Source organism: Pongo pygmaeus, chromosome 21 (assembly GCF_028885625.2).
Source record: "Pongo pygmaeus isolate AG05252 chromosome 21, NHGRI_mPonPyg2-v2.0_pri, whole genome shotgun sequence".
NCBI classification, from domain to species: domain Eukaryota; kingdom Metazoa; phylum Chordata; class Mammalia; order Primates; family Hominidae; genus Pongo; species Pongo pygmaeus.
The window spans coordinates 3,884,918-3,911,209 of NC_072394.2; the positions used below are offsets into that span (position 1 = coordinate 3,884,918).

The 26,292-nt window shown below is 40.1% G+C and overlaps 1 protein-coding gene across 10 annotated transcripts in view; it reads left to right on the top strand.

Annotated features, from left to right (window-relative positions):
- PLCB4 (phospholipase C beta 4) overlaps positions 1 to 26,292 on the top strand; it is a 414,850-nt gene that overhangs the window by 260,470 nt on the left and 128,088 nt on the right. For all 10 annotated transcript variants that reach the window (XM_063659442.1, XM_063659443.1, XM_054467181.2 and 7 more), the window contains 3 exons: positions 14,110 to 14,190; positions 14,991 to 15,050; positions 15,877 to 16,020. In XM_063659442.1, coding sequence (XP_063515512.1) covers positions 14,110 to 14,190; positions 14,991 to 15,050; positions 15,877 to 16,020 — 285 coding nt within the window. The remainder of the gene's footprint in view (positions 1 to 14,109; positions 14,191 to 14,990; positions 15,051 to 15,876; positions 16,021 to 26,292) is intronic.

Consider the following 26,292-nt stretch of genomic DNA (forward strand, 5'->3'; position numbering starts at 1 on the left):
GGGAATGCATTTGGAGTTAAACAGAAATAGGTTCAGTTTTGGCTTTGCTATTCAAGAGATGTGACCATGAGTCAGTCTTACACCCACCAAGCACTAAGCCACAGCTTTCTTGTTTGAAAAATGGGAGTGATAATACCTACCTTGCATTGCCATCATAAGGAATAAGTAAGGTGGATTTTTTTAGAGTGGAAGTCAGATTATGCCCTTCTTTTGGTTTAAACCTTTAATGGGTTTCTACCTCATTCTAAGTAATTTCCAAAGTTCTTTCTGTGTCCTGCAAGTCCCCTACATGACCTACCATTTCACTGTCCCATTGATATTCCCTGAGCATTCTAGGCACACTCTGACCTCAGGGCCTTTGCACTTGCTGTTCTCCCTCTGGACTGCCCTCCCCTGTACAGTCCTCATGGTTCACTTCCTCACTTCATTCTGTTTCTGCTAAAATATCACATTCTCCAAGAGGCCTTCTTACTCACCTACACACACAGGATCCTGACCCTTCTGGATGTTTTAATTGTGACATTTATCACTACCTGATAACTTACCCTTTTTTGTTTATTGCTGAAATCCTTCTAGAAGATAAGCCCTGAGAGCAGACTTTGTTTCTTGCTGTATCCCCACCAGGGAATTAATTCATCACTCAACATATTTCATAAGTACCTACTATGATCCAGCAATTCCTTAGTTACTTATCTGAGACTGAAATTCATTGATATTTGCATGGTTCCTAATTTTTAAGGAATTTTAAAGCCCCAAAGAACTGGAACTGAAAATGTCACTTTGGAATGTGGAGAAAGGTTAAGCCAGAGACACTATCTGTGGCAGCTATGGAGGTGTGTCGCTTAAATCTTGCTTCAGGAGGTAGCTGCCCCAGGAGTCCCCTCATTGGACAGTTTTGCTGCAGGGGCTTCAGCACCCTCAAAATGTCCCTGCCCAGGCTGTACTGAACGTGGCAAGATGCTGCAACCGGGCCTTTCCTGAGCCCAAGTGAGGCTCCTCTGGTGGGCGTTCTGTGCTCTGCAGCTGCAATCCAGCGATGTTCTCAGCTGTACTGCAAGCTGAGACAATTCCTCCCCAGTTCTCCCTGCTCCCTCATCTCCTCTCTTAGGTGTTTGTCCTGAGGTCTGGTTTGGAGGCTCTCCCTGTCACTCAGCTTCTCTCGCCTTTCTCTTTCACAGGCATTTGCCCTGATGAATTGCTCACATTTCCAATTCTGTCTTGGGGGTTTGTTTCTAGATGGAGCAGCCCTTCCCTCAGGGTAAGAAAGCCTCAGGATAAGCCTTCAGGACTCTGCTGCCATTTCCTGAGGCCAACTCTGAGCTCACTGCAGAATTCTCTAGGTGGTAGCAGTGGTTCTTGTGTGATGTTCCAGTAATTGCTGCACTTATTTTAGACACGATAAAAAGTAACAGAGCCAGCATTGACCCTAAGAGCCAGTGGGGACTGTGTATCTTCAAGGCCTAAATATAAGCTATTTCAGAAGACAAAATCCAACTGGAGTGACGTATCATGCAGCTCTTGTGGGGGGGGGGGAAAAAAGCATTTTCAAAAGCTGCATTATTTAAACGAGAAATGCATATATTTAAAGGGAAGTTCCATAAAAGTCATTTGAGATTCCTTTTCTTTCAATGACTGTATTCAGCATTGTCTATTATCTCCATATATCAATAGATTAAAATATTTTTTCATAGACCTGCCTTTTCAGAAACATCTTCTATGTCACTGTATTTTTAATTACTTGCTCAGTGTAATTTATTATGCTGGAACTAATTGTGTTTTAATTAGAAATGCTTTGCTAAAGAGAAGAACTTATCAGTTTGCGGCGGAGTTTCTGGTGCAACTACAAAGCACGTCTCCTGTTTTTCTTAGGATTTTTTTATGAGGGGACAGCCACATAATGTGTTTTTAATATTTGTTGTAAATATTTGTGAAGAATCCTGTTTACTTGCCTCCATAAATCTAAGTTTTTCCTCTTTAATTTTTCCTTATTTTAGTTGCTAAGGCAACTGTTTTGACTACTGTGACAGTTTTCCTGCCCAAGAAAGTTACTTTGAGTGACCACCCACTCCTCTTGAAAACACATTTTTTTTTCTCCTTCCTTCTGCACGCTGAGAGGTAGTTGTTGAATATTTTAGGAATAATTTCTTCACCTCTTTTCTGGCAAGAGTCAGGGAACCCTCCCAGAATCTGAGCATCCAGATTTTGCGTCACAATCCCCACAGCAGAGACACTTCAGGGAGGGAAAATGACAAACTTAGACAGATACAGAGTGTTCAGCAATTCAAACTGTCCTGCCTTACAAATCAAGTCCCAAAGATTTAACATCTATATCGTCAAGTAAAAGATAAAGTGGGAATCCCTAGCTATTAGTGACCATAAAGTCAGTCGTTAGAAACAGTTTGGCCTCTCCCAGGTGGCTAATCTGGGCATTTCATTTCTCTCCCAGATTCAATCATAGTTAAGCTGATTAAATTCTCAAAGAACCAAGGATATTTCTGAGACCTTGTATCTAAGTTCTTTCGGGCTGCTATAACAAAATACCATACACTCGGCAGCTATAAACAACACATTTATCCCTCACAGTTCTGGAGGCTGCGATGCTTAAGATCAAGGTGCTTGTAGATTCGGTGTCTGATAAGAGCCCATTTCCTGGTTCCAAGATGACACGTTCTTGCTGTGTCTACAAACGGTGGGTGAAAGGGGCAGCTGTCTCTCTGGATTCTTTTATAAGGGCACTAATCCTATTTATCTCCCAAAGGCCCCCACTTCCTAATTCCATCACATTTGGGATTAGGATTTCAGCATAGGAATTTTTGGTGGGGTAGAGCACAAACATTCAGACCATAGGACCTTGGTAAACACCATCAGGCCAAATTTTATTTTATTTTTTAAATATATAATATGAGAGATCAGAAAAGATGGTGTACCTTCATTTGTTGGCTTTTCAATAGCCTTCATCAACTCTTCCAAGCCAGGTCACTTAGAAAGTTGATGATGTTCTTTATTCGTGAGGTAAGAATAAAATGAAAGGGGTGGACTAAATCTTTCCACTTGACACGAGAATAAGCGTTCTCTGTATCTCACTGTCATTGCTGGAATGAGCACTTTAAATGCTCATGGTTGATTACTGAGGGAGAGACATTTTCATTTTTGTTCCTATTGGTTTTGAAATGGAAGATAGCAGGTTTATCACCTTTAGAAGTTGCTGAATAACTCACTTCACTGCCCTCTTGTCATCTGAGAACGTGCTCTGTCGTGTCAGGGAGGCGCAGGGCAAAGTCTCCCCAACCAGAAATGACCTCTTCTGTTCACTATACCCCAACATGCCCTTGAAAAGGGGAGAAAATATAAACTGTGTTGTGATAACTCGTCTGTGGCAGCAGCTTCTTGGCCTGATTGTAGACTGAGGCTGGCTTAGGCAGAGTGGGTTGGAGGAGTTGGAGCAGGAACAAACACAAGCTAACCTCCTGTGCAGAAACCACATTTTCAACAAGTCTAAGTCAACCCAGAGTTACAAACTCTGGGTTTCCCTTATGCTTAGCTTTGTATTCTAGCTCGCTGGAAATAGACATGCACTAATACCATTGCTCTTTTTAAAGATCTGTGTAACAGAAATGGATTCCCTGTCAAAATGTATTTGTAGTTCTGCCTCATATTATATATTATCTGCATCCTCTTGGGTGACTTGCCTCACCTCAGTTAGGAAAAGTTTTCTCATCTGTAAGGTAGGGATGGTGGTGTTTACCTCATTTGTCTTTGGTGGTTAATAATAATCAGTACTAGCAATATTATAATGATTATTATTACTATGTTTTATATTAATAATCAATACTGGGCCAGGTGCAGTGGCTCATGCTTATGATGCCAGTGCTTTGGAAGGCTGAGGCAGGAGGACTGCTTGAAGCCCAGAGTTGGAGTTCAGCCTGGACAACATAGCAAAACTCTGTCTTTACAAAAAAATTTTTTTTTTTAATTAGCCAGCCATGATGGTGGATGCCTGTAGTCCTAGCTACTCACGAGGCTGAGGCAGGAGGATTTCTTGAGTGCAGGAGTTTGAGGCTGCAGTGCTATGATTGTACCAGGAGTTTGAAGCTGGAGTACTATGATTGTACCACTGCACTCCAGCCCGGATGACAGCAAAATTCTGTCTCTTTAAAAAAATCAATACTGGCCGGGTGTGGTGGCTCCGGCCTGTAGTCTCAGCACTTTGGGTGGCCAAGGTGGGTGGATCACGAGGTCAGGAGACCGAGACCATCCTGGCTAACACAGACAAACCCCGTCTCTACTAAAAATACAAAAAATTAGCCAGACATGGTGGCAGGCGCCTGTAGTCCCAGCTACTTGGGAGGCTGAGGCAGGAGTATGGCGTGAACCCAGGAGGCAGAGGTTGCAGTGAGCTGGGATCGCGCCACTGCACTCCAGCCTGGGCGACAGAGCAGGACTCCATCTCGAAAAAAAAAAATAATAAAACAAAATTAAAAAATCAATACTAATTTACTTAGTTCAGACTATGTGTCAAGCACTCTAATGCCCAGAAATAACCTGTGAGATAGGTATTGTGGTTGATGTTGTTATCTCTGTTTTTAGAGATGAAGAAATGAATATCTAACCACATTTGGATCAGGTTCATCTAAAACCCTAAAGCCTATGTAAAATACCCAATTGTTTCTGCCGCTGGTGAGTTGGTTTTTATGCTTACATGTTTCTCTCACCTTCCACAGGAAGCTGTAATGTGAAATATGTACCACCAGATAAAATAATGGGAGAGGGATTTAGATTGAAGGGAAAAAAGTAAACAAGGGAGAGTACATCAAATGAGGGGTAAATTTAGCAGGCAGCAACTCTACAAGCAGCAAAAATGATCTGTAAAGTTGAAAGAGGTGAGCCTCAGATTTGCGTCTGGTGTTCCTAGTGGCTAAATCCGTGTAGAAAACACAAGTTGTCATAGGGTTCACAGTGTCCATTAGATTGTAAGGAAAGCAACAGGTCAGTAGGAATAGAGTTTTTCCTGGTCCTGGAATCTGAGAAAAAATTCTTACAGAATTCTTACAAAATACACTCCCCCATAAAAAACTGTAATAAGTATAGAATGTTTCAGTAGTACAGTTGTTCAGTTATCTATGTGGTAGGATTCACGGGGAATCCATAAGAAATGCAGTAAGTAAAACCAAAACACTTCAGAAGCCCATCTGACCCTTCGTGATGATTTCTGGCATCAGTGACAAGAGGAATAGCAGAGGCTTCTTCAGGTATGACTGCTGAGCAGTTACCTGGGCCCACTCCTGAACAGTGTCAGTCTTGCACATGTCAGCCTCAAAGCAGGTGTAGCATATTGTTCAAAACACTTAATCTGCATGCCTCAATGTCCTCACCTGTAAAATAGGTATAACTAGTGAAGCAGCATTGTTTGTCTGGGATAATACCCAAGGTTCGTTGTCCCACAGCCATGGAAAACTAGGACGTGGACACACGAGAGTGAGGTTAAAAGTGGAAGTTTAACAGACAAAAGAAAGAGAAGAGCTCTCTGCACAGAAAGGGGTCCTGGAGAAAATGGGTTGCCACTTCCGCAGTGAAATGCAGAAAGTTTAATAAATGAACTTAAGGAGGGGGTGTGTGATTTACACAGGGGATGAAAGATGGGTTGGAGGAGGCATGCCATTTGCAAGTGTGCAAAGAAGCTGGCCACTCCACCCTAATCTTTTATTGTGCAGATGGGTACTCTAGCTGGCTGGTGCCATGTTGCCTGGTCCTTACTGTACACGTGGTGACAAAGAAAAGGGAAGATGGAGCCTCCGTGTTGAACACACCTGGCTTCCAGGTAGCTTCTCTTGGCGCAGCTGCCGGCATTCACCTGTACAAGCTTCCAGCTTGTTTATCTATGTCTGCAGCTCAGTTTTTCAGGCTGCTCTTTGTTAGAGAAGAAATGATTTGGGGGCTACTTTTATTAAAAGGGAAGCCTAGCTAAAAACTCCTTGTACCCTCACTATCTGCGTAATAATTTCTTTCTAGCTCCTATAACAATAATAAAAATGGTACCTCCCTCATAGGAATGTTGGGAGGATAATAAGTTAATGTAGAGAAAGTACTTAGAGCGTTGCCTGGCTCTTAGGAAGCACTGTGTATGTTACCTAGCAATAGTAGGCATATTAACAGGTGCCACAGGCCTTTTGAATTGCTCATCAGGAGACTAGAACGGCATCTCCCTGTTGGACTCCAGCTGAGCATCAGTTACTGATGGAAGGGGGAAAGGTCTATATTTAACAACTTAACCCAATAGGAACATCTGTCCAAAGAATCAAAGGCCATCAAAAGGAATGCAGGAGCTACACATGCTGTTATTTTTTCTGGCAGATTTTTTCACAAGGTAATACTTGTAGCACATAGCAAGGATCTGTGATGGAGCAGCTACAACCGTGCCCTCTGGCTCCTCATGTGGAACGTGAGCTGAGAGGCCCAGTGTCCTTTATCTCCTGGGATCTTAAAGCAGATGGGAGAGGCACAAATGGAATGAACATTCTATATCCTTCCAAGCAAGAGACCAAGCTCATGAGGGTAAAAGCAACTTAATAAGGACCCATGCCCATCTATTACATCAGTCCATAAATCATTCTGATGGCAGGATGTTATCACTGAGGGCTTTATTTTAACTTGAAAAAAATAAAAATTTGTGGTTCCGAGAGAGGAAGTGTTTGTGCAGAATCACAAAGGATCTGCTAGGTATGAAGCTTAAAGGATTTCCCTGGAATATGGAGAGGGAATAAATAAGCCATAAAGCATCTCTTGGGCTCTGAGCTTTCAGGATCTGATAGAAAGCTGGACCTCTTGGTTAATTCTAAACCAGACTCCACCTGCTTTCCCAGTCTGAAGGCCACACCCATCATTCTCCCTGGTTTATGAGGTCTCTTTGGTGGTAGTCACGCATAATGTGATTTAAATTGGATGAGATCCCTTATGGCCTCTTCCTCAGACTCCTCTTTGTTTCTCTCCAACCTTGACAAAGTCTTTTTAACTTCCTCTCCATTCTTATCAAACCAGGAAGCAAGGAGGGTGAGTCTCATGTGTACCTAGTGGAGTCTACCTAGGCAGTGTTCGTTTATTGACCGTCCAACAATCTTCTGGCGATAGGCAGAGGGGCCCTGCTTGGTCAAGGTTGCCCGAGTTGGACAAGCATGGGCTTTGGAATCAGAGAAGCTGGCTTGAATTTCAGGTTTGTTACTATTTGACTGTGGCTTTGAAGAATTTAGTCTCCTCTGAACCTTTTCCCCCCTTCTCTCTGAAACTGCATTAGCCAATATGGTAACCACTAACCACATTGTGGCTGTTTAAATGAAAAATTAATTAAAATAGAAGATTCAGCAGCTTGGTTGCATTACCCACATTTCAAGTGCTCCCTGTGGCTCATGGTGAACATATTGGGCAGAACCCACCTGGCACATTTCCATCATCGTGGTAAATCCATTGGACAATGTTGATCTAGTCTAAAACCTTGCAGAGTTATCATGAGATTTGTGTGAGATAGTATTTGTGAAATGCCTCACACAAGAGCCCTAAAATGGTAGCTATTTTCTCATAAGTACGACCATTTAGTCAGCATTTTACTTTGTCCCAGGTGCTTAGACATTCTCAATATTAATTCTTCGAAAGCCCTGTGAGTCGGTATCGGTTTTCCCAGTTTACAGCTAGGAAAAGTGAAATATGGCAAGGTTAAGCAGAATAACTGCAAGATTCTCCAGCAGTTGCCTGGTGAGGAGGCTGACATGCAAACCCAGGAAGCAATCACTACAAGGCTTGGGCCTCAAAACCACTGTGGACTGCCACCTCTTCTGAAGGTCTTCTTTCCCAGAAAACGTAGTTTCATGATGGAACGTGAATGCCTACTCCATTTCACATTTCTCTGCATCCTGATGTATCTGTCCAGTGACAAACACAGAAAAGCCCCTGGCCAACTCATGTTTAAATAAGGTAGAGTTAAAGCTTTTATGATCTGGTCCAAAATAGCTGTCCCTAGCTGGTAATAAGACTTGACTATGCCCTGTTTGAAGATGCCAACTCCACAGTATAAAGATACAGACATTTGCAGTTAACTTGGGAAGTGATGGTGAGAGAGAGGGCGAGAGAGAAAGGGTAAGAAATAACTACAACTCACAATTAAAATAAAATCAACTTAGCTGTATCCCCATCCAAGGAATTTTCTCCACTTCAATCAGAGTATTTGGCCTGCTGAGCTCTCTGACATTCCTTATGAGGGGATTAAACTTTATTGAACAGAATCACTTTAAAAAATGAAATAAAGGAAAAATTTTTAATGTTAGTTGATTTGAAAGTAACTTGAATCTTTGAAAGATAGGTTGTGATATTGATTAATGTTGAAACAGCATGTGTGGGGGAAAATATACTAAAAATAACACACAAGTGAAAAACATACTCCATCTTTGATAAGAGAGGGAAATATCTCTGTAAGCCTGTAGTGGCAGAAACCCCCCAGAGTGGGGATCTCTGAGCCAGAAATAGCTTCTAGCAATGGTGATCTCCAGCAAAAGTGATTCTAGACTCTCAAACAGAATGTCCTCTGGCCTCCGCTTAAGTAGTTTCACAAAAGGTGTTCCTGTCCCTTTCTAGCCTTGCTCTCTAGTGGCCTAAGGAAAGAGCTGGGCTGGATGAGCTAACATGTCCTTGAGCTCTAAGGTGTGACTGATGAATTTTAACTAATATGAGAATTAAAATTCTGCCCGCCCCCCCAGGAAGTTCTCTTATGGTTTGTTTCTTTACCAGAAAATTCTGTTACCATTTGACTGCAAAACAAATAGATTCACAAAGGAGAAACGTTCCAGCTTTCTTGTATGATCTCCCCTGCAGTGCCCAGATCTGGAGGAGGATTTTTCTGACAGTGGGACTTCACAATAGCCTAGCCTCAATCTGGTCAGGGAGCCATAGCCCACTTTCAGGTCGGGAGGGATTCATGTGAAATTTAAAACTGCTGTTAGGGGAAAAAAAAATAGAGATGATGTGTCTATACTCACCAGAGGGTAGGGTTATTATGTTTGTTAGTAGGAGATGGTGAGAAACCAAATTAGATTGTGTTTTAGTTCCTTTCAGCTGATTACCTCTCATCCCTCAGATTTGCTCTCTGATTTTTCATGGGTGGTTTGAAGCATTTGGTCCAAGAACCTTTCAGCCACAGTTGATGGGCTGATTGTGGGTTTTTTCGTGAGCCTGGTCTTTAGTGTCAGCTGGGTTTCATTCTAAGATCCCCCTGGAGAATTTCTATTCTGATAATTGCTTCTCTTAACAACTGATATGTTTTTATTTTATGAGCTGGATGGGCACCTGGTAAATATTTTTTTCCCTTTTTTGCTTTTGTTGCTAGGGGGCCCAGAGCCAAGTTGCTATCCTGTTATAACTGTGTAGGACCTTATGACAGACATTTCTGAGAGCTGCCTTTTACTCTGGCCTTAGTTTACTATTCCACTTTATTTTTCTTCTCTTTGCCCAGATTTCTCATCCTATTTTGAAAATGATTTCTTCACAGTGTCAAACAGTGCTCCTGGTTCAATAGGAATTCCCAGGAGGTGCCTCAAAGTCACCCCCAATCTCGAAGATTAGTTTGTATGCATTACAAAAAGGGGCTCCTGCCTTTAGGCAGACAGCCTCAACCAGTGCCCTTGTAATTGCACTTCTATCCTTGGCAGTCTTCCAAGGACTTCCTTGATGGGTTCTGGGCCTGGTGCAGCCCCCTCAATTTGAGCAACTTCTTATTTATTTGTTTTACATATTGGCCTGCTGCAAAATCTTTTATTTAAAAAAAATTCATTTGTTCATTCATTTTTAAGTTAATTTGTTAGTTTTATGGTGCTTTTGATGTGCTAGGTGCTAGAACACAAAGGTAAACAAGACTACTTCAAGGACTTTGCCCTCTTGGAGGTTGTTGTATTCTGGTGTGGGAGCCAGTCAGTAAATCAAGGATCAGGGAGAGCCTCTCTGAGGAGGGGATAATGAAGACAAGGTCTGTAGAATGAAGAGGAGCCTGATGCACCAAGGGCAGGAGAAAGAGACTTCTCAGCAAGAGGAACTGCAGGTGCAAAGGCCCTGATGCTAGAGAGAGCTTGAGGGGTTGCAGGAAAAGAGTTCGTATGGTTGTGAACAAGAAATAGAAGGAAGAACAGAGAGTGGCATGAGATAAGATTTGAAGGACCCAGATCGTTCAGGACCTTTTCGGCCATGGTAAGGAGTTGGGATTTTATCCTAAATATAATAGGAATCCATTGAATGGTTTTAATACATTGATTCAAAGTTTAAAGAATCAATCTGGCTCCTATGGGCAGCAGAAAAAGCAGAAGTGAGAAGATCAATCCATGGGAGAGATAATATTGGTTTGGGCCAAGGTGGGTGGTGATGGAGAGGGAGTAAAGTGGGTGTGTATTCGAAATATTATAGAACTAGACTTGCTACTGAAAGTGAGAGGAAAAGATGAGGGAAAATTAAGGATGACTCTTAGTTTCAATAAGTGACCAGATGCTAGTGACATTTATGGAACTAAGGAAGTACTGTGATGGTGGAACTAAGGAAGTACTGTGATGGAGAAACTTGGAGAGAGGGGAGAGAATAAGGAATTCAGTATGGACATACTTATTTCAAGAGATCCTAGTGGAGATGTCAAATAGCAAATATTTGAACTCACAGAGGAGAGGATGGGGCTGCTTTTACAAATTTGAGAGTCATCAGGAAATAGATGATATTGTAGACACAAGATTGAATGAAATCTAGGAACACAGTGGAAATGATAATTTCCAGAACCAAGTCCTGGGGACTATGTAAAAGTGGAGTACAGAAGGAAAAGATGGGAAATTAGACTAAGGTAATGGAGCACAACCAGGATTGGAGAGTGTTTCAAGAAGGAAGGAATAATCAGCCTCTCAGAGATCAAATCAGGTGAGAAAAGGAAGGTGTGCACTCTTATTTTGCAGCATGCTGGACTGGCCAGAGAAGTTTTAGAGGGTGATAGAAATGGAAGCCAGATAGAGTTGCTCAGATGGTATGAAGAGAGGTAATGGAAACAGTGAATGTTTCCAAGATATTATGTCCTGAAGAGGATCAGGGACATGGGGTAGTAAGTGGAAGTAGGAACAGCTAGAAGACATTTGTGTGCTGATGGGAATGATCTAGTAAAGAAAAAGAACAAACCTGATGTGTGTTAGGTGGTGAAAAATGAAGGATTGAAGTGCTTGTATAGGTGAAAGAAGATTGAATCCAGAGCAGATGCTGGGGGGTTGACTTTTGACAGGGGAAAACGTGCTTTACTGGGGGAAAGAAAGAGAATTGTGTCCACCTGATGGCTTTTCCTTACTTGATGAAACGCTGTAATTGGCTGAATGTGAACAGGTTTCAAAAAAGCAGTGGACTCATCCTCTCAAAGAGTAAGTAACTATTGAGAAGGAAATATAAGATTGAACGTCACTGTTGACTATCCATTTGAGGTTTATAATCTTGAATTTAAACTAAAGCCAGACAGTTCCATTTTGTGATTTTCACCACCAAGTTTGGTGATAAAATATGCACAAAATAGACTTCATTTTTTGGCCAAGAAAACACTAAATGAGACATGGAAGTTGCGAACCACCTGTGAGGGAGTGATTGCAATATTGGGCTGCTTTGGAAATAAGCTAGATAAGGATGGAAGTAAAAGGAGGAGGGAACTGGTGGATAGTGAGAGATTGGCAGGGATAATCAAAAGGGATATTTGACTTTGCAAAGAAGTCAAATATAGGAGGGGAGAACTGTAGAGCTAGGGGCTAGAAGGACCAGATGGAATTCCAAGAGTGAGATATTAGGAATTGAAATGTCCAGGTGGTAATGGCAAGCTCTAGGGGTACTCAGGGGGGAAGGAAGAAAAGAATTTTGTACTTAAGGAGGCCAAGGAAGTGAAAGTTCACTCTCAAAATAAGTTGGAAACCCATTCTTATTTATTATTTGTATTTTATGAATCATCTCAAATCCTTACTTGGAATTAGGTGATAGGGTGCACATAAGTAATGATAGTGGCTGATTCGTTGTGGATCTACTCTGTAAACACCATTTTAGGATGTACTTTTGGACACTGTGTACCAAAATTCTTCATTACCATCAGGATATTGGTTGGGATATATTTGGAAATGGGCTAATTCTCATGTCTTGATTAGTTGATAATTCTCATTTTTTTAGTCAGTAACAACATAAGACCCACCGTGGCCTTTTGGGTAATAGCTATTGCCTTTTAGGTGGCACACAAGACCCTTGCAATGAAACAACTCTTCTATACATGTCGCATCACACTCCCTGTCATTCTCTTGAGGTGTTCTAGCCACACCAAACAAATTTCTAATGTGAGGTCAATAGCTGCTCACTCTGCCTGGCATGAAGATTCATCTAAAGTATCAACTTCTGGGTTAAGCCTTTTCTAAAAGGTTGAACTGTCCAAAAATGGCATTTTGAAGGGTCAAAAAATGTCATATACTGGCGCTTTCATATTGTTAATAATTTGCTACCACTATTACAAGTCTGAACCATGTATTATTGATAGAGCTATTACTTGCTGAATTGGAATTCTGTGTTATGTGCTTTATGTTCACCATCTCATTTAATTCCAGCAATAAACCCAAAAGGTAGGTGGAACTACTTCCACTTGTTAGATAAGGATTCTGAAATTTAGAAAGGGTCTTTCTGGGAGAGAGTACATAACAAATGGTGGAACTGGGCTTTGACTCCAAAAGCAAAGATTATACCATGCCCTTTCCTTTGGTCTTATTCATGGCAATGACAGCAGTACAGAGCACATGCTTGATACAGAGTTGGAATACATAAATACATACAGTAATACTTCATCTGCCAGAAAATTACCCAAATTGATGCCTGCTTTGTTCAGGGACCCCTAGGACTACTTTATGATGGCCTAGTATCTTGGCATTGGATTTACCTTGACAAATGTTGTTGTTCCCCTGTAATTTAGAAAGATAAATTTTAACAGGTGAAACTAAGAGTCTGAACGGCCCTTAAAACCTTAATCCTGTAATTACTATTTATTTGTTTTAAGGCACGGCCTTGACCCATGTTTGCCAGACAGGTTCCTAATTGCTGGTATTGAAATGATCTAGGAAGCCGGTTTCTTCAGCTCATGAAAAGAACATGTAGATTTGTTCAAGTGTGGATGCTAAGTATTGGTGTAATGCAGTCAGAGGGGACAGGACATCTGTGTTCATTTCCCAAATGCCCTTTTTTCTTTCATTGACATGGATTTTTCCTCTCATTCCTAAGCACAGTGGTGCTCTAATAAGATAAGAAGTCAGTTGGCAATTGTAACACTGATGCTCTGATGCCTTGAATTTGGCTAATATTCATTCCTTCTTTATTCAAACGTGATTCTGTAGCTTTCCCTGAGTTTCTGGTGTCAAAGTTCAAAGCAATGGTTGTCAAACTTTCGTGTGTGTCCGAATCTTCTAGAGGGCTTGTTGGAACACAGATTGCTGGGTCACATCCCCCCAGGCTCTGACTCAGTCCATCTGGACTGGGGCCCCATATTCTGCAATTCAGTAAAGCTCCCAGCTGATGTTGATGCTGCTGGTCTAGCGACTACACTTTAGCTCTAGGGACTGTTCAAGACCTGCTTTACAGGACACCAAATGAGGTTAGATAAAAAAGCAAAAATCTCAGCAAATATCTGAATGCTAGATTTTACAGACAAAAAAAAGAAAGAAAGAAAAAAACACAAAACAAAAACCAGTGACTTAAAAAATAATGTATCTCCTGATTTTTGACATCAGTGGGCTAGAACATGGGAATCCTTCTTCCAAGATATTAAGGAAACTTTCTTCTCTATGACTTTCATGCTTTCAATCAGTATGCTTTGTTCTTAAACCTCTCCTAGAGCAAGATGTTTTATTAAATTGATCAGTTTTACAATACAAAATTGAAAGCGAAGAGTTTTCAAAATGAAAACATTCCATAATACAATAAGAATTGTGGATATTAGATACAAAAGAGTGATTTCTAATTTGTTTAGAAGCTCAGCAATATTTTCATTTTTATTAGATTCAAAATGGTGTGAGTCATGAAGATCAACACATTTCTTTTTGACAGGAATCCTTTGTGTTTGAACCCAACTGCCTCTTCAAAGTGGATGAGTTTGGCTTCTTTCTGACATGGAAAAGTGAAGGCAAGGTATGGCCCAAGAACAGCAAGTTGTTCTTTCTGCTTTGTAGTTTAAGCCATTTTGTTTCTCAACAAGTAGACTGAGTGCTGTTGATGAACCCTACCCTTATTCATTCATTCAAGATTTTTAAAAATGTGCCTACATGTGCCAGGCATTGAAGTATACAGTGATAATTAAGGACATTATCCTCATAGATTTCAGTCTAGGAGCAAAGTCAGGCATTAAAAAATAAGTTATAAGTCATTGAATGTTGTGAAAGAGAACACTGGATTGTCAAAGAGCTTAATTTAATCTTGGGAGTTAGAAAGAAATCTGCCAGAAGAAGAGATGCTCAAGCTGAAATCTAAAGGTACGTTAAAAGTGTGTTCATCTCATTATACCCTGAGACTTAATTCGATGTATGGTACAGTGTCCACATTTAATGAACAATTGAGCAGAATTTAAGAAAAGAATTAAAGTTATATAAAAATTAGCATTTTTCTCACATTTCATGTGCACACATATATTTAATGATTATTAACAATGTTTTATATATAAAAGTAACAGATTTTAGAAACATTTTTATATTCAGCATTGCACGTATATATGTGTATATATATATATGTATATATATGTGAAATGGAATACTTGGGGTCTTGATTATTTCTGGTTATTTACAATAATTATTGTTACATGGTTTTAATTCCCTCTTCAACCTGACTGTAATCAGCACTGCCTTCATCATCAGAAATTTTTGCCAAGCAGTTTGCCTGTATCATAGGTATGGCATAATTTAAGCTCATTGCTGTGTTGTATTCTCTCTCTTCAGGAAGGACAGGTGCTAGAATGCTCCCTCATCAACAGTATTCGGTCGGGAGCCATACCAAAGGTACCTGTGATTGGTGTTTGCTTTTCTAAACATGGATTTACTTATATTGGAAATGGCCATGGCTTCTAGAGATAAAAAAAACTCACTCTTTGTATCCAGGCTACTTAAAACATTTGATCTCAGTTTTGAGAATAACATGTGGTTGCTGGTTGTGGTAATGCCACATTTATTCACTGAAACCTCTGTGACTCTCCTCTGGTGAGAGAGAGGCTTTGTGGACAAACAGACCCTAATAAAAGGCTTTTCTATCCAGTTGCCATATTCCAGGTCCTCCAATAACTACAATCAAAACTCTAAACAAAGACCCTCACGTCTAGTTTCTAAATCAAAAATTTTAGGCCAGACAGTGGCTCACACCTCCCAGCACTTTGGGAGGCAGAGGGAGGCAGATCCCTTGAGCCCAGGAGTTTGAGACCAGCCTGGGCAACATAGCGCAACCCTGTCTCTACAAAAATTACAAAAATTAGGGTGTGTTAGCATGTGTCTGTAGTCTCAACTGCTCAGGAGGCTGCGGTGGGAGGATCCATTGAGCCAGGGAGGCAGATGTTGCAGTGAGCTGAGAATGCACCACTGTTTACCAGCCTGGGTGACGGAGCAGAGACTCCGTACCTCCCCCAACCAAAAAATTTGTAATATCTTTCATATCAGTTGATTTCAAGGAATATATAGTGTTACAAATTTCACCTTTACAGGTTTTAGAATAATGCTAGATCTCTGAGCCCTTACGTTTATTTTTACATTAAATGTGGTTTCTTTTTACCAAGTTTCTTCCTCCATGCTCTGTGATGTAACTTATTTTTTTTTCTATCTATGTACCTCTATACAGGATCCCAAAATCTTGGCTGCTCTTGAAGCTGTTGGAAAATCAGAAAATGATCTGGAGGGGCGGATAGTTTGTGTCTGCAGTGGCACAGATCTAGTGAACATTAGTTTTACCTACATGGTGGCTGAAAATCCAGACGTAACTAAGGTAGCTTCAGTTAAATGGCCTCCTTCTCTTCCCCCCCATGTATATATGTTGTGTGTTTAATTTTATGTGTGCTATATTTTTATATACTTAAATTGTATGATAATTTAAAAGTTAACATTGCTTTGCTGACATGTTTCTGTAGAAAATCAGCAAGTAAAATACCCTTTTAGCATGTCACTCCTGTGGGCCAACAACCCAAATACCTACTACGATATGTTGTAGGGATACTAGTCCAGCACTTCTGCAACTTGAGTGTATACCAGAATCCCCTGAGCTCTTGTTAAAATGCAGATTCTGATTCAACAGGTCTGAGGTGGGGACAAGATTCTCCTTTTCTAACAAGCTCCCAGGTGGCATGGATACTAGTCATCTGACAACTACAGTTTGAGTGACAAAGGTCTAGGTCAGTACCACCCAGTAGAAATGCAATGTGAGCCACATGTATAATTTAAATTGTTCTTGTAGCTGTGTTTTAAAAGTAAAAAGATACAGGTGAAATTAATTTTAATAAAATATTTAACCCAGTAGACCTAAAATATTGTCATTTTAATAGGAGATCAATATAAAATTTATTAGTGACATATTTTACATTCTTTTGCTCATACTAAGTCTTAGAAATCTGATGTGTATTTTCAAATCAGGCTAACCACATTTTAGGTGTTCAGTAGCTGCATATGGCTAATAGCCACCATACTGGGTGGGCAGTGCAGGTCTGGATGGTTAAGAAATCCAAACTCCCCCTCCCAATAAGTTATTAAAATATTGGCTTAAGATCAGTCTTTTAATACCATATCCAACATACCATTGCCCTGGCAAGTGAGTCTCAAAGAGACTTCTCAAAGAAGTAGAAAGCCTCTTAAATATTTTTTCTGCTTATCGTGTGTTTACAGGGTGATTTTACCTCTGTACAGAGCTCCCATTATCTTTCTGTAATGTGTGTGAAAAGGACTAAGCCTTCACTTTCCATGGCAGAGACATGGGTTTGGGGGAATGGAGAGGCATTTTGTCTTCTCATTAACCCTGTAATTGGAAACTCAGTGTAGGTTGAATGAGAGAGGGTTCCAACAAGTGGAAACTCAGTGTAGGTTGAATTTCTAATATCATTAGAAATATTGAATTTTAGAGCTAATAGGAAATGTACAGGGAAGATCATTTGAGGACACTGAGATTACAAAACTTAACCATGAATCCAGAGATAACTTATGGCAGAATTGAGTTCTGTTGACCCCTAAACCATCAAAGCTCTATTACCCTCACTCACAAAGTATGGTCCTCATTCCAGAAGTACAGACCCCCCCCCCCCGGGAGCTTGTTACACATTTGAGTCTCAGGCCCACCCAGATGTTCTGATCCTGAATCTTCATTTTTGACAAGACGCTCCAGGTGACTCGGATGTGTGGTGAAGTTTGAGAACTCCTGGTTTGTAGCTCTGGAGGCAGAAATGGATGCTCAATGTCACATAAGAGTGTTTGGTTCTGTCCTTATTGTGGTGGTTTTATGCTATTGTTCAGGTCACCTCACTTTGGGAGAACAGATTTTGCAGTGCCTTCAAGTTCTTTTATTACTCTTCTGAGATCAACTCCTTCTTTAATTACCAATTCATATTACAAGAAACAGGATGATGCAGTATGAGCTCAAGTATTGGGGCTTTGGGGCCACATTGCCTGGGTTCAAATCCTTGCTCGTCCCCTTCCCAGCTATGTGAAGCAGATGTACAGCTGGACCTCTCTGTGCCTCATTTTCTTCATCTGTAAAATGGAAACAGTACTAGAATATCTGCTCTTAGGATGACTGTGAGGCTTACGTGAGTTATGACGTGGGAAGCACTTTGTGTACTGCCTTTCTTATTGAAAGCCCTCAATATGTATTAACTATTAGGATGACAGCAGCAAAGAATTTTAGAGTTCGAAATGGACCTTAGGAAGGGCTTCTCACCTCATTTTTCAGATGAGAAAAATGAAGCTAGAGAGGTAAAGGAACTCTGAGACCACACAGCAAGCTGGGCCAGAGTCCAACCTAAAACCAGGTCTTTTCATGCCCTATATGCTGCACCCACTTTGCCCTGTGCCCTGAGCAAATACAGTCCTGGGGAGATGGCTCAAATCAGTAAATCCCATAATGTTTTTGCTTTCCATAATTTGGTTGCTGTTAGTCTTGGCCCATTCTAAGAACCACGTTCTGAAACATACCCTTGAGTAGATTATGGATATGTACAGTTGGCCCTTGAACAATGTGGGGGTTAGGGCTACCATACCCCTGTGCAGTCGAAAATCCATGTATAACTTTTGACTCCCCCAAAACTTAATAGCCTACTGTTAACTGAAAACCTTATGATAATATTAACAGTCAATTCACATATTTTTGTATGGTATATGTATTACCTATTGTATTCTTACAATAAAGTAAGCTAGAGAAAAAGCAAATGTTAATAAGAAAATCATAAGGAAGAAAAAATATATTATTCATGAAGTGAAAGTGGATCATCATAAAAGTCTTTATCCTCATCATCCTCACATTGAGTAAGCAGAGGAGGAAGAAGAGGAAGAGGTTGGTCTTGGTGTCTCAGGGGTGGCAGAGGTGGAGGAGGTGGAAGTGGAGTCAGGAGAGGCAGGCACATTGGTGTAACTTTACTGAAAAAAAAAATCCATGTATAAGTAGGTCCACACAGTTCAAACCCATGTTGTTCCATGACCAGTGGTATATGTTTGAGGGTTGGGGGTGGGGGGATGTATACTTCAAGGGAAGATTTGAAGGTTTTCTCCTAGTATTATTGTCATTGAAATTTAAGAGCAGCTAGCCAGCAAGAACTAAAAAATAATTATGTATTGGATTTTTTATTCAAACTCAATACTATTTGAGCCTGCTCTTACTGAAGAAACTAAGTGTTTCAGCTTCTGGGAACTATTACATTGAATTTCATTAATAGCATAATGTGTAAATAAATATAAATCTCATTGTCCAAACTGGACAGTGCATTGTCCTTTCGGTTGATTGACACTTGGAGAAAATATTGAGTACATTTTTTCACCAAATATACATGCATGTGGATACTCTTGCCCACTTCCTTATCTCAAAACTTAAAATAACCATATTTACCACCTTCAGCATTGATAACATTTTCTCCATCACCACCGTTTTATTTCTATTCCTCTATATGTGTTTCTATTCCTAAGAGAACACACAAGCCATCAAAGTGAAAGGCTTTATATGAAATACACATAGTTATAATTACCTCAGTTCAAAATGAAGGCAGGATACATAAATCAAATTGGGTCAATGAGAAATGTAGAGATCTCCCAGGGTACGTGAAATAGTGTTTGTGACTCAATGAGTGGTTCTACTCAAATATGAGTATAGCCTAGGAGCCTAGAATCAGGGGGCCATGAAATATACTAACAGCCCTCTTACTTAGCCCATGCAATGAGAAGGTGCATTTTTGGTCAGTTTATCACAAAAGTCAATTCGAGCAAGTAATCATTTTTTAAAATTAATTCATATATACCTTAAACACTGTAACTTAAAGCATATAAATGTTCTATTGTTGACTAATCTTTTAATGTTAGGGACAAGCCTTTTCATTAATTATGGGTCTGTTGAGTGGGTTTTATGTTTTGGGGTTGTTTTTTTCCCCCCTATACTTTACTCTGAATGCCTCAGATAGCCAGTTTGGTTTCTTTAAGGTGGATCTGAGACTAAGGACACTTATTGAGCAGAGTGCAATGGAATGTAAAATCCTACAGTTCTGTGACTTTTTTCCCTAATCTTTTAGTTATCTTGTCTACACGGAATTTGAGAAAAATATTTTTAGCAACTTGCCTTTAAAGAAATCTTCCCACAATATTCAACTAGAGAAACAACAACGCTCTTTCTTTCCACAAGATCGTATCATTGGTTTATGTAATTTTTATGACAACTAACAATAAATAGGTTTGAAAACAAAAGTAACTCATGGTAGACATGTAAGGTGAGAGTAAGAGTACAAAATATTGGAAAGTGGCTTGCTGGCTGGGAGAGTCCAGCACTTGCTGGGCAATCTGTGTATTTTGTTTATCTTATAAACACCTGATGAGTCTTGGTCTGACAAGTGAAATATAAGTTAAGTAAGTTTCTAGTACAGAACTTGCTTATGAGTAAGTATCCTGTGAGATTCATGAGTCTTTTTTTTTTAATTCCTAGGCTCTTATTACACTTAAGATCTGACCATTTGGAATAATTCACTTAACCCAACATTTAATCTAGGCAAAAGGGTAAACTTTGAACTTAGTGTCTTTTATACCTAGGACCATGTTCCATGTGGAGGAAGCTTTCCTGACTTTCAGCAAGCCATTTTCCCTTCTGTATTCTTCTACTTCTCAAAGAGGGTCTCTGATAGTTTTTTTTCATATTCAAGTGGGTGCTTTAAGAGTCAATAAAATATTATCTGAAATCTGAGTTTCTCAGGGTTGAATTTTAAATAAATACAAAATACTTTCCAGTGCATATGACTCTGAAAATATGATTGTGCTTTTTTCAGTAAAAGATAATAGCATTGTTAAGATACACCTTGGTAGCTCATCTTGTCTTTTCTTCAGCTTCTCTCTCTGCTTTGAGAGTAAATAAACTTGTGTTGCCACTATTACCTATTTAGGAGATTTGTGCTCAGTTCTATATACCTTTCTCCTCTACCGATAAGTCCCAAATCAAAGCTTTCAACTCTTCTCACCTGCTTCTCCCACAGTCATTTTCATCTCAACAAATGTGCTCTCAGTTGCAGAGACCATGAACACCTTCCTCTTATGTCCTATGTTAGTCTGTTCACAAATACTGTTTGCTGTACCCTCAGCAGGTATCCAGAATCTGGCTGCTCCTCACCAACATCATCACGACACAGTGGCCCAGGCCAATGGTCCAGGCCAATATCATTTCTTCCCTATTGTGCCCCAAGAGGTGTCTAACTGGTCTCTTTGCCTTAGCCTTGCCCGTTTTGGTCTAGTCTAAAAACAGCAGCTGGAGGGGTGTTTTTAAAATGTAATTCAGATCACATCACTCCACTGCTCAGAACCCTCCAAGGCCCTGCTAGATATCATCCCCACCTCCCTTGCCCTTTCTACCTTAATCTCTCTCTTTCCTCCTACGCATTTTCTTCCAGCCTCTGGGACTTGGCATTTGCTGTTCCTTCTGTCTGGATCATGCTCTTTCCCAGTTACACACAGAGCTTTCTCCCCCACAGCCCTCACGTGTCTGCTGGAAAATTGCCTTAGCAAGAGCGCCCCATTTCACCAGCCTTCAGCACTTCCTCACTCCTTTTCCTGCTCTATGTTTCTTCTTAGCACTACTTACTTACCATAATATCCATTTATTCATCTATTTTTTTCCTCTGTCTGCAGGACAGCACTGTTCTGTTCACTGCTGTATCTGCAACATCTAGAACTGTCAGTGCCCAACACTTAGTGAGTGCTCAATAAAAACCTGTTCTATTGAGGTATTTATGTTGACTAAATGAATTCCAACCCAAGTGATAAAGGTGTATAATCCTTAATGTTGTACACCTCAAGTGTGTACAGTTTAGTTGTTAGAACAGCTAGGAAGATGATCCTTTGACAACAAGACTGAGAAAATGTGATTCAATGATAGTCTAAAGGGAACACAGAACTCTGGGATCCCGTGTGTTATTTTTAGAGTCACATTTCAGGATGTAATAGGGCTGCTGCTAAGAATCCATGACGAGACTGGAGGTTTTGACCCTGGTGTCCTGGCCTCTTTCCAGTTTGGATCATTATATCCTGCTTACCTAAATCCTTCCTGTCGTTACAGTTAGAAAATTTAGCTTTCATTTCCTCTCCTAAACAACTGTCTGTTAAAAAGAATTACTAACAAATTGCTGTCATATTTACCCCAAACCTAGTACGCCTTTCGCTAATAGGTGAGTCTTATACATCATAAAGCTTAAAACACTTAAGAATAAATGCAGCCTACCAAAAAAAAAAAAAAAAAAATTAGCCAGTGTGGTGGCAGATGCCTGTAATCCCAGCTACACCAGAGGCTGAGTCAGGAGAACTGCTTGAACCCAGGAGGTGGAGGTTGCAGTGAGCTGAGATCGCACCACTGCACTCCAGCCTGGGCGACAAGAGTGAAACTCCATCTCAAAAAAACAATAAATGCAGCCAAATGAAGGTATTTTCCCATTTTTTTCTAAACTGAAATAAAGCTCTTTTTTTTTTTTCCTGGAATCATTCTCATCTTTTTGCTCACTGTTTTACAAGGCACTATACAAATAATTGAATACTGAGCATTCTAATAAGTTAATTTCATTAGAAAAGCAACTTTAGTTCCTCTCATGTTTTCTTTTGTTTTTTCCTCGCTCAGAATACAACTAGCTTGGAAGGATTTTGGTGTCTAGCAAAGTTGAAGGCAGTTCAGATGTCTTTCATTAATAAGTTACAGCTGGCACTGCACAGCAAACTGAAATCACAGAGTCACTAGACGTAAGATGGAAATGCAGGCCTCATTCAACATCTCCATAAATAAATCTGTTATTTTATACCAAGTTGAATTTTCCTTTGATTACAAAAAATAAGCTGTTATTATGACGTTCAAAATGCAAATATTGGGATTGAGTTTAGACCAGACTGCTCATTATACTTTATGCAGGTTTGTAAATATTTGGCAAACTTCATAAATTATGCCTTGTAATCAAGTCATCAAATAAGCATGTGAATAACTACTATAGAAATTAAATTACAAAAATATTATGTATTCTTTTGTGTACAAAAAGATAAAGTCAGGCCATTTGTTACCAGTAATAAAATATTATTTTAACAAATTGGGCTGAATGTCAAAATTGCTTTGCTAAACTTGAATTGTGTTGTGTGAAAGACTTACTACAATGGTTCCAGAAGAAGGAATTTATTCTTTGTTTCACTGAAAAAAAAATTGATTCTCTATTTAAATTGAGTCCTACTGGCTTTGCTAACATCCTGCAAAGCCTCCAAGCCCTGCAACCAGTTCCTCTACTGATATTCAACCACAGCATTACCCCAAGGGATCCGAGACTTCAGCCTTGTCTGGGGGCTTCTTAGAAATGCTATTGCATTTCTTAAAATTCAGCTTTAATTGTACTGTATAGACCAGTGGCTCTCAATACCTGAGAACTTATTAGAGATGCAGATTCCCAGGCCCTGCCCCACCCTACTGAATCAGAAAGCTGGGATTTCACCGGCCTTCCAGGTGATTCTGAAGCACACTCAAGTTAGAGAATCACTGCTATGCAGAAAAGCTCAATCACTAGCATTTATATCCTGCTTTACTTGCAGAGGCCTTGAAGAACTTACATTAACTTAGTGGTCTGATGCCCAGGCTCAACTGAGCTGATGCCTGCTGAATACTAAAGCAGCTAAATTGTAAATCTGAACTGCCTGTTGATCACCCAAACCCCAGTATACTAATTAATAAAAGCTTCTTCACCACATTGCTTCAACAGTTTTTGAGGCTCAAATGTGGGATGAGTGTGTAGGTCTCTGTGTTAATTTTTGTTTTGTTTTGGGTTTTTTTTAACATTTCCAAGACTGAAAGTTGACATTTTCTTGTTAATTGTTTTTCTTGAAGCTCTTCTGAGTTCATTGGAAACAAATCAATGAGAGGGGGGCATTAAGCTGTCCAGAGTGCGGAGCTGTGAATCAGAGCAAATAATTGAGTGCATATTCTTAAGTTTAAATACCCCATCCCACCTAAGAGTTTCCTTTTTGCCAAATAAGGATAATGGGTTTTATCGTTATTTCTATTGCTGGGTTGAATTTACGGACCATCAGTCTCTGCCTTACATGAGCTGTGGTCATCAGAGAATCTGTGGAGCTGGTGAAATCAGTCTCCTGGGGCCTCCCATGGCCACTGTTTCCTCTGTAGCTTCTTCTTCCTTGCCTCCCAGTTCTCATTTGGCTCTTGCAAGACCATCTCTCCTAGCAGCTGCTACCTCAGTGTCTCATCCATGATGGCGCTCTCTGAACTCTGAATGATTTATTTGTGTATCACCAAAAGTGATAGTTCCTTTAGACCAGATTTTGTGAACTCAGATGCCTGTGGGAGCCAGGGAGATGATGTGAATAGCTGAAAAAGTGTCAGGCAAAGACAAATATGAGAGGGTGTGGACTTTAGCAAGTTGGAGTGCACATACGCTGTTGAGGGGGGCACTTTCACTTATTTCCAGCTAGTTTTCCAACTACCAAAACATGGGCCTGAGGTTTCTAGATTGTCTTCATGTCCATTTAATACTAACATGTGGATTTTTTACATGAAATCTCTTGATATTAAAATGTTGGCAACTCATTTTTTAAACATTGTGCAAAATGACAAACATGTCTGTGGATCATTTAGAGCCCTAGCTATAGACATCAGGCACCATGTAGCATTAACACACTTGCACTAAAGTGAATGCTAATATTGACTTAATGTGTTCACCTTACTGGCATTTTAAATGAAAGATACCTGTTTGTTCCTTTATTTCTTCATTCAGCTATTCATCCAGGAATATTTTTTTGATGAAACCTGAACTTGGACAAATCATTTCAATTATATTAATCTTTTTAATCCTCATTTGTAAAAGAAAGAAATTGCACCATGTGTCCTTTGAAGTCACTTTCTCTTATAAAACTTAAGGAAGGACTGGCCTGGCATGGTGGCTCACACCTGTAATCCCAGCACTTTGGGAGGCTGAGGCAGGCGGATCATGAGGTCAAGAGATCGAGACCATCCTGGCTAACATGGTGAAACCCTGTCTCTACTAAAAATACAAAAATTAGCCAGGCGTGGTGGCCCATGCCTATAGTTCCAGCTACTCAGGAGACTGAGGCAGGAGAATCGCTTGAACCCAAGAGGTGGAGGTTGCAGTGAGCCAAGATTGTGCCACTGCACTCCAGCCTGGCAACAGAGTGAGACTCCATCTCAAAAACAAAAACAAAACAAAACAAAACAAAAACTTAAGGAAGGACTCTCTTTGCAAAATAAAGTGTACCAGGAGCCAAGGACGGTCCACGTTAGTTGCTTTGACAGGACACTTGTATACACATGGAAATCCCTAGATAAGCTTAACCTGGACTACACCATCATGACACCAGGAGTCAGCTACTAGGATAGGAGGCTTTGTGGTTGGAGAGGTGACAGAAGTCATTCTGGGTACTTCCTGTGGACATTAAAGGTTGAGAGATCCTGAGAAAGAATGCAAGAAAATCAGTTGTTCTCGGCTTCAATCAGTTACACAAGAAGGAAAGATCTGAGAAACGTTTAATGTGGAATCCAGAGGTTTTGTTCCTGGATAAAGTTAGAGAAGCTAAAATAGAGACCAGATTCTAATTCTGATTAACTGGGAGTACGATGATACAGCTAATCAGAAATTGAGGGTCTGGTTACTTTGGATCAGGGAGAAAAAGGAACAATGAATTTGTTTAAATTTTTTTCTCTGAGGAACCTGTTAGTTGCATGACCTGCTATGGGTGATGCAATAGGACAGAGATCATATACTACTTAGGATCCTTAGGGGCTTGTCCATGGGGCGAGCTCTGTTCTGTCTCTCTGACACACCTCTAGGCCTCTGAAATCCTGAAAAGGTCTGTGTTTGTTTGTTTGTTTGTTTGTTTTTGAAACTCCTTACTTTCATAAGGAATTAAATGTGGATTTTTAGCTGGCATTTTTCTTAGTGCTGGACTTACTTAAAAGCTCCTGGTCAAAATGATTCTTCAGGAAAATGCAGCTGAAGCTAGAGGATATTTGCTGTTGTTTTCAGGGAATTTTGTCACCTGCATCAGTGAAGTGGTTTCTTTGGATGAGAGTATCAAAGATGAAAGAAGCCTCAAGCCTCCGCTTAGCTGCCAGGTTCTCTGCAACTGCACTGACCATGTTGACAAGGTCATTTAAACATTTGCATGGACAGTATGTTTTTATACTGTTGACTGGTGTTTCCTGAATGCTAAAGGAATGTTGCTTATGATAGAGGATGTAGTTGCACTACATTCTATGGAGAAAATACAGGATAGTAAAAAAAAAAAAGGAAAAAGAAACTTAAAATCCCCTAGAGTGTATTTCCCCTTCTGTGTCTTTTCTTAATTCAAGTGAAATTTGTATAACATAAAATTAACCATTTTACAGTGAACAATTCAGTGCCATTTAGTACATTCACAATGTTGAGCAAGCACCACTTCTACCTACTTTCAAAACATTTTCATCACCCCCAAAGGAAACCGCATGCCCAATAAGCGGTTCCTCCCCATCCCCTCTTCCCACAGCGCTGATAACCACTCTAAT